The following is an 8,135-nucleotide window of genomic DNA, read 5'->3' as shown; positions in this document are numbered from 1 at the left end:
GAATGGGCCAGAACCAGGGAGAAAGTAGGTACCTTCTCTATGTGGACAGGGCCGGGACCCCAGACCGGCAGTGGAATGAGCGGGGCCAGCAGCCAGGACCCTGGCTGGCAGGAGCCGGCAGACGGAACTCCAGATCGGCAGCGGGCTGAGCCGCTCAGCCCACTGCTGGTCTGGGGTCCTGGCCGCCGGCCCCGCTCAGCCTGCTGCCAGTCTGGGGTTCTGGCTGCCGGCCCCTTGACAGTTGGGGTCCCGGCCGCAGGCCCCACTCAGCCCGCTGCCGGCCTAGGTGAACAGAACCCCAGGCTGGCAGTGGGCTGAGCAGGCCGGCGGTGTAAGATCAGCATTTTAATTTAATTTTAAATGAAGCTTCTTAAACATTTTGAAAACCTTGTTTACATACAACAATAGTTTAGTTATATAATATATAGACTTATAGAGAGAGACCTTCTAAAAAACGTTAAAATGTATTACTGGCATGCGAAACCTTAAATTAAAGTGAATAAATGAAGACTTGGCACACCACTTCTGAAAGGTTGCCGACCCCTGGTCTAGTATGTAGTCCTGCCTTGAGTGCAGAGGACTAGACGAGATGACCTCTCAAGCTTCTATTGATTCTATTTTTCCCCAACCATCACAAAAGCTCCAGAAGGCAACGAGCCAAAGATAGTTGGATGCAGCTTGTCAAGCTGATTCCCAGTCAGCCAGATGAGGTTTCTGGAGTGTAATGAGGCACTTCCAGCAGATGTAGGTGAAATTTTTTTTTGATTAATTGTTGCATTTTTCAGGCCCTGAACCTATTTGCCAAATTTGGGTCAAATTCAATTAATAGATTTGATGCGGGGAGGGTGGGGGATGTTTAGAGTCAAAACATTTTTTTGCTAAATGTTTCATTTAGATGGAGTTGAAATGTTTCATTTTGAATTTTTGATTCAAAATGGCATTTTGATTTCAAATTTGGCCAATAAAAAAAACACTTGAAATGGCTGAATCAAAATGCATTTTTAAAAAAATTTTCAAGTCAACTGAAGCATTTTGGTAGATTTGAAATTGAATTTTTTTGAGTTTCAATTGATGGAAAAAAATTGGAAAAATGAGTTTTAGTTTCAGTTTAACCAGAGTTTTTTTCTGGATTTTTCCGTTTGTCCCCCAAACCAAAAAATCCATTATTTTCTCAGCTCTAACTCCTACCCATTGCGGGCCCAGACAGTGAGATACTAAACTCTGGTCCAAACTATTTGGTAGCTGCCAATAGAGAATGCTCTCTGCTCCTCAGATGTCTCTTTTCTATCTTTGCTGTCTTTTGCATGTCTCTATCCTTTTCCTGTTGTGTTTTTTTTCTCCTTTTCACCAGGATTTCACTTAGAGATTCATAGATTCCAAGTCTAGAAAGAACCATTGTGGTCATCTAGTCTGACCTCCTGTATAACAGGCCATAGAATGTCCCTGAAAAAATTCCCAGAGCAGATCTTTTCGAAAAACATCCAGTCTTGATTTAAAAATTGCCAGTGATGGAGAATCCACCTGAATCTTGGTAAATTGTTCCAGTGCTTAATTACCTTAACTGTTAAATATTATTTTGTGTCTGAATTTGTCTAGCTCCAATTTCCAGCTATTGGATCATGTTATACCTTTCTCCGCTAGATTGAAGAGCCCATTATCAAAGTGTTGTTCCCCATGTAGGTACTTGTAGACTGTAATCAAGTCATCTCTTAACCCTCTCTTTGTTAAGCTAAATAGATTGAGCTCCTGGAGTCTATAACTATAAAGGCATGTTTTCCAATCCTTTAATCATTCTCATGGCTCTTCTCTGAACCCTCTCTAGTTTATCAGCATAATTCTTGAACTGGAACATCCAAACTGGACACAGTATTCCAGCAGTGATCACACCAGTACCAAATACAGAGATAAAATAACCTCTCTACTCCTACTTGAGAAGATTTTCTGTTTATGCTTCCAAGGATCACATTAGCCTTTCAGCCACAGCATCAGACAGAAAGCTAATGTTCAGCTAATTGCCCACCACAACCACTGTTCCCTCTAAGGTGGCCTCCCAAGAGTCAATCAAGTGTCACGCACATCTGCTCGTGCCCTCTGCCTTGGAGCCCCTGGCCAGCTGTTCCCTGGACGGGGCCCTCCTGCTTGCTGTGCAGGGCGGAAGGGGGTGCTGATGTCAGGGTGTCCCCCTTCCTCCCCACCAATGTACCCCATCTCCACAGAGCTGGAGAGGGGGACAGGGCTTAGGAGTAGGACAGAACTGCTTATGGCTGCTGCAGTCTGAATGAGCCTTCAGAATGCCTCTCTGCTTAAAGAGACAGCGCATGGTCTCTCATACACTTCCCCAGCAGATAGCACACACACGCTCTGTCTTTGTCTCATACACATACACACACAGTCTCTGTCTCACACACAAGTACACACACTGTCTCTGTCTCACACAGACATGCACGCACGCACACAGTCTCTCTCTCTCACAAACACACACACACTGTCTCTTTCACACTCACCTCCCAATGCATTTCATAATTTTATTTCTCTCTTATGCTTACATTTAATTCTTCGAGTAGTGAGTTCTAAAATGCCTAACTTGTCCTGGCTGGAGTAATTATCCCTATGGTAACTTTTAAAAAATATATATTAAATCTAAGGTTTTTGTTTCCACTGGTGATGCACATTTGCACATCACATCGATATTGTTGTACAACAAAATTAATTCTGCACATGGATGGAAAAAATTAGAGGGAACATTGACTACAACCCTCAATCTTTTTCAGAGTAACTGCTTCCCAGGATTGAGTCTCCCATCCTGTAGGCATGGCCTACATTCTTTGTTCCTAGATGGATAAATTTACCCGAATTTATATGCATATTGCTTGTTTTCTCCCTATATACCAAGCGATCCAGATTGCTCTGTATCAGTGACCTGTCCTCTTCATTATTTACCACTCCGTCAACTCTGATGTCATCTGCAAACTTTATCAGTGATGATTTTATGTTTTCTTCCAGGTCACTGATCAAAATGTTAAATGGCATAGGGCCAGGGGTGAAAGTAACACAGAAGACTTACTGGTACGGGGACCCGGCTCTGGGCCCCCAGAAGGGGCGCGGCCTAGGGAAGAAGGGCCAGGTGGAAGGGTCCCTACCAGCAGGGCTGCTGACGGAGGGGGCAAAAAGGGGCAGCGACGTTAAAGCGCTGCCGCAGCAGTACTTTAAGGAGGGTCCTTAAAGCACTGCCATGGCAGCGCTTTAACGTTGGCTGCGTATGGGCCGGTACTGGTGACCACTTCTCACCAGTACTCCATACCAGCCTATACCAGCCCACTTTCACCCCTGCATAGGGCCAAGAGCCTATCCCTCTGGTACCCCACTAGATATTCACCTGCTCGAGGGGATGGGTGCCTGTTTACAATTACTTTTTGAGACCTATCAGTTAGCAAACTTTTAATCCATTTAATGTGTATCATATTAATTTTATATCATTCTAGTTTTTTAATCAAAATATCATGCAATCCCAAGTCAAATGCCTTACAGAAGTAATTACATCAACATAATTACCCTTATCAACTAAGCTTGTAGTCTCATCAAAAAAAGATATCAAGTTAGTTTGCTAGGATCTGTTTTCCATAAACCCATGCTGATTTGCATGAATTATATTACCCTCCTTTAATTCTTTATTAATCAGATCAACTGTATCAGCCACTCCAATTTTTTGACTGATACTGATGTCAGTCTTTCAATTGCCTAGATCATTCCATTTATTTGTTTTAAATATTGGCACAACAGTAGCTTTCTTCCAGTCTTCTGGAACTTCCTGAGTGTTCCAAAACTTTTTGAAAATCAACATTTATGGTCCTGAGAACGCCCCAGACAGTTCTTTTAAAACTCTTGCATGCAAGGTATCTGGACCTGCTGATTTAAACCTGTCTAATTTTGATACCTTCTGTTTAGCATCCTCCTAAGGTGCTAATAGAATGGAAAGTGTTATTTTATTATATGACAACATCTGTTTTTTCCCAAATACAAAACAGAAATATTTATTGAACACTTCTGTCTTTTCTGCATTGTTCTTGATAATTCTATCATCTACACCTTGTGTTCTTCTTTCTGGATCAGTATGGAAACAATGAACTATTATTATTCTTTAGTGCTGACAACATTCTTGGTGCTGTACAGTGCACAAAAGTTTAGATAGTCCCTGCTTTCAAGAGTTTACAGTCTAGAATGGTGGTTCTAGATTATCTCCCTCGCATGGTGTGTCTGAGAAAATGCCAACTTTCAGATAAGATTTAAAGCTAAGGGGTGAAATCTTACTCTTGTTTAAGTGAGTGGCAAAACTCCCGTTGACTTCAGTGTGTCCAGGATTTCACTCAAGGGCCTGACCACTAGTGGGAATAAAGGATTCCATTGCACTGTCCATGAGAGTGCAGGTAACTCCAGGGTCTTTGCCCAAATTCCAGCTAGTGCAAATACATTCTGTCCTCCCAAAATTCATCCCCCAGTACTCAGGCTAGAGCTGATCCAAAAAATAAAAGGAGAAAATGCTGAAATTTTTTAAATGCTCCCCCTATAAAGAAAAATCAAAACCAAACATTCACATAATTTCAGCCAGCTTCTATGACTGGCTGAAAAGCAGGGAACATTTTTCATGACCATTCTGTTGAAAAGTTTACCAATTATTTTTTTTTAAATTGTCAAAATTCGGAAAGTTCTGACCAGCACTAATGAGTAGGGTACAGAATCCTTCACTTCTCTCCCTAGCCTGCTGTGTAGCATTACTGTACACTGATAAACAACTACCACCTTTCACACCAGAGCTGGGGAAGTGATGCCTTTTAAATCCCACACATTGTGAGATCTGTGGATTGAAATTGCTAGAGGTATTATGAATAAAATAGTCTTATAAATCAATTTCAGAAAGGGCTTTTTCTTGTTCCTGAAATGCCTTATTGATCTTAAAGTGTACCCTTTTCTCTCTTGTACTTGAATAACTACTCTCTCTAACAGCTAATAAGAAAAAGGAAAACTAGTGGAACAGAGTCCTTTCCCCTCTTCTCGTTTTATCTTCCTCAGATCAATCCCTGGATTGGTTCAAAGAAGAAAGGCCTGTGTTTGATTAAACCCAGACTGAGTTGAGTAAACAGCTGGGAAACTCTTTTGGACTTTCTCACTTGCAGGGCAGACAGTTTGCAATCAGCCTGACTTTGTCCCTGCAGCTGCTCCAACAAGAAAATCAGCAAGAAGAGTTTGTTTTTAGGAGACTACAACAGACCATTTTGGCCAAACATCTCATTTGTTTTTGTATTTGCCAAAGTGAGAAAGCAAAGTGAGGAAAATGGCACAGTTGAAGGTAAGTGATACTGTGACACCCAAGAGCCTGTGTGTGTGAGAGAAAGAGAAATATGCCATCTCTTTCTCCCCCCCTGCTCCTCCACTTTCTTGTTAGCAGTTCCATAGCTCTTTAAAGCCCAAAAGAGTGGGGAAAGGGAACTGCTAGAACATGTCTGCAATGAGGTGCTTAATGTGTGGGGTGGAGCGCAGTAACTGGGGAGGTTTGGATAATTAGGGTGATGTAGCAGGATAGTTGTTTATTGTCTAAACCTGAAGTCCACGTGTGAGTTAGGGGTGGTTCTCTTGACAGAGATACCAAGTCTCATTTAAATTTAAAGTTTCTCATTTTTAAAAATTCATTTCAAGGCAGGTTATAGAGTCTCCCTTTCTTGGATGAATGATTTTGTTGTGTTTAATTTGGGATGTTGTAAATCTCACGTAAGCAGATTGTCCCAGTTCAGGAGTCTTTCCATGCGAACTTTTGTCATCCCCCTCCCCCAGCACACCTCCTCTTGCTGATCTAGCTGCCTTGGGGTGTTTCCCAACCAGCCAATGGCATTTATCTTGCAACATCTGCCCTGCTGTTGCAACCCTCTTAAACTAACACCAAGCTTTATATCATAGAAAAGTAGTTAGAGCAGGGGACTGTTAGGACTCCTAGATTCTAAACCTGGCTTTATTACTGACTTTCTAGTTATCTTAGGCAAGTCACTTCACTTCTCAGTAAAAAGAAAAGGAGTACTTGTGGCACCTTAGAGACTAACCACGGCTGTTACTCTGAAACCTGTCACTTCTCAGTGTCCCTCTAGGTAAAATGGGGAGAATGATACTGACTTATCTCACAGGGGGACTGTAAAACATTAGTGACTGCAAGCTTTGGGAAAGATAACCAGGCTGTTTGGAGATACAGATCTCTGAGACAACAGTGGCTTTTATCCTGAAGAACAGGATTTCCAAGTAAGTGCCTAGACAGTTTAAGAATGAAGTTCCTGAACCAGCTACCCCCTTTCATGAAGATCCTGTTCTTCAGGGAAGGAGATGTTCCTGTGTCAAAGATCCTCGTCCTTTCAGGAGGAAAATTAATCTTTCAAAAACTTGGAAATCCATACTTCAAAATATCACAGTATGTGTCTGTTAAGGGTGATCTACATATACACAAAAGTTAAATCATCTAACAGCACATACCATCTACTCTTCCACCAAGAGATATGTACTTCACTAATAGCATGACCATTTTTCATTACAGAATGAACCACCACAACCTTAACTCTGCCCCATGTGCAGGGGAAATCTGGAGTAAGGGGACAGCTGGAAGTCCCGCATCAAACAGTGGCTGAGTTAAAGTTATAGTGCATTGACTGTGGCATAAGAAAGCTGTGCTCTAATGAAATGTTTAGCTCTGGGTGAAGGAGGAGCGGTTATGTCCTGTTATATGCCTTACCTGTTCATTTCCTTGCTTTTGTGGTTTTATATTTGGTGTTGTGTAGACCAGTCTTAACTGATGCACAATGTAATGTTTTTGTGTCTGAATTAATACATTATTTTTTAGTATCATCCAGCAGTAGTTGAAAAATGTATTATTCACAACGCTTGAAGAGGGGCATTAATTATATTCCAGTCTATGTATTCAGACTTCAAAAGCATTTTTCCAGGCCTGCTGTCTAATCTCTCCAGCAAAAGGTTATGGTTTATAGAGAACTCCACTTTGCATCCCAGTCATTCAAATCCATGGATGTTGTTTAATTTTTTATATTGCACTGGGCTTTTATCTCCCCCATTTTACACTTTGTCTTTGTTTTTACATTTTTTAAGTAATCAAACGTATTCTTAAGATCACATTTACATAGACTGCTGCAGGATTATGAGAGAAACACACATACACTAGAAACTTTGCAAACTTTTCTTTTCACAGAAAAACCTTCTCCCCAGTTCCCCTGAGCTCTCCCCTCACCAACCCACCCACACAACCCACTGGGATGGTTAGAAATAGTGGTAAGAATAATGAAAACAGACCAGGAGTGCATCCCAAGGGAGGTAGCTTGTAATAATTATCTTGTTTCATCTCACATATAAGAACTTGGTGAAGGGGAGATTTTAAACAGATTTCAGAGTTGTTGTTGTTGTTTTTTTTTTTAAACCTTACCATCTTTTCTGAAGAAATTACCTACATGGGTCCCAGTCCTGTAACTGGATCTATGGAGGCAGATCTTTACCCCTATATGGAGTCCCACTGAAGCTGGGGGCTCCACTCTCCTGGATCAGATTGTTCAGGCTGGATCAGAAAAATTCAAGCCAGGGAATCCACTACAGTTCATTGCTGTGTTATTTGTCTAAACTTTTGTGAATTCAGAGTTGGTGAAAGATGCTGGAGTAACAGCCCTGGAGAGTGAAGCCCTCTGTTTATTCACAGAGCTGATACAGCACGGACAGTGGCAGGGCAAGTTTCCCAATGGTGCCCTGACTGTGATTCTTAGGGTGTGTGTCCACAGCAATGAATGTGCGACTGTAGTACAGGTATGCTTACTCCCAGGAGCGTTAATCTAGCAGACACATGTCACAATAGTAAAGACAGGGTGGTACGGACACTGGAACAAGCTAGCAACCCAAGTAAGTACCCAGGGCTCCTGGTGGGTTTGTACTGGGGTGGCTAGCCTATGTCCCCACATCTTTACTACTGTTGTTACCTGTGCTAGCTAGATTAAAGATAGCGTGGGGGTGCCTACCCACAGTACAGTTATATCTTTATTTGTGATGTGGATATGCCTTTTGGTGGTGAGAGGGGAGTTGGGTTTCAACGGCCCGTTCAGTCC

The 8,135-nt window shown here is 42.0% G+C and overlaps 1 protein-coding gene across 2 annotated transcripts in view; it reads left to right on the top strand.

Annotated features, from left to right (window-relative positions):
* The first annotated feature begins 5,138 nt into the window (after positions 1-5,138).
* The window catches only part of HGD (homogentisate 1,2-dioxygenase), a 37,897-nt gene continuing 34,900 nt past the window's right edge, over positions 5,139-8,135 (top strand). The window contains exon 1 of one of the 2 annotated variants that reach the window (XM_084617681.1): positions 5,139-5,344. In XM_084617681.1, coding sequence (XP_084473807.1) covers positions 5,330-5,344 — 15 coding nt within the window. In that variant the 5' untranslated portion in view covers positions 5,139-5,329. Of the gene's footprint in view, positions 5,345-6,183; positions 6,283-8,135 lie in introns of those variants that run through there. The other variant, XM_084617682.1, reaches the window with a different exon arrangement.

This window comes from Lepidochelys olivacea (genome assembly GCF_965140295.1).
Source record: "Lepidochelys olivacea isolate rLepOli2 genome assembly, chromosome: 1".
NCBI lineage: Eukaryota > Metazoa > Chordata > Testudines > Cheloniidae > Lepidochelys > Lepidochelys olivacea.
This window is presented reverse-complemented; position numbering and strand designations above follow the sequence as displayed.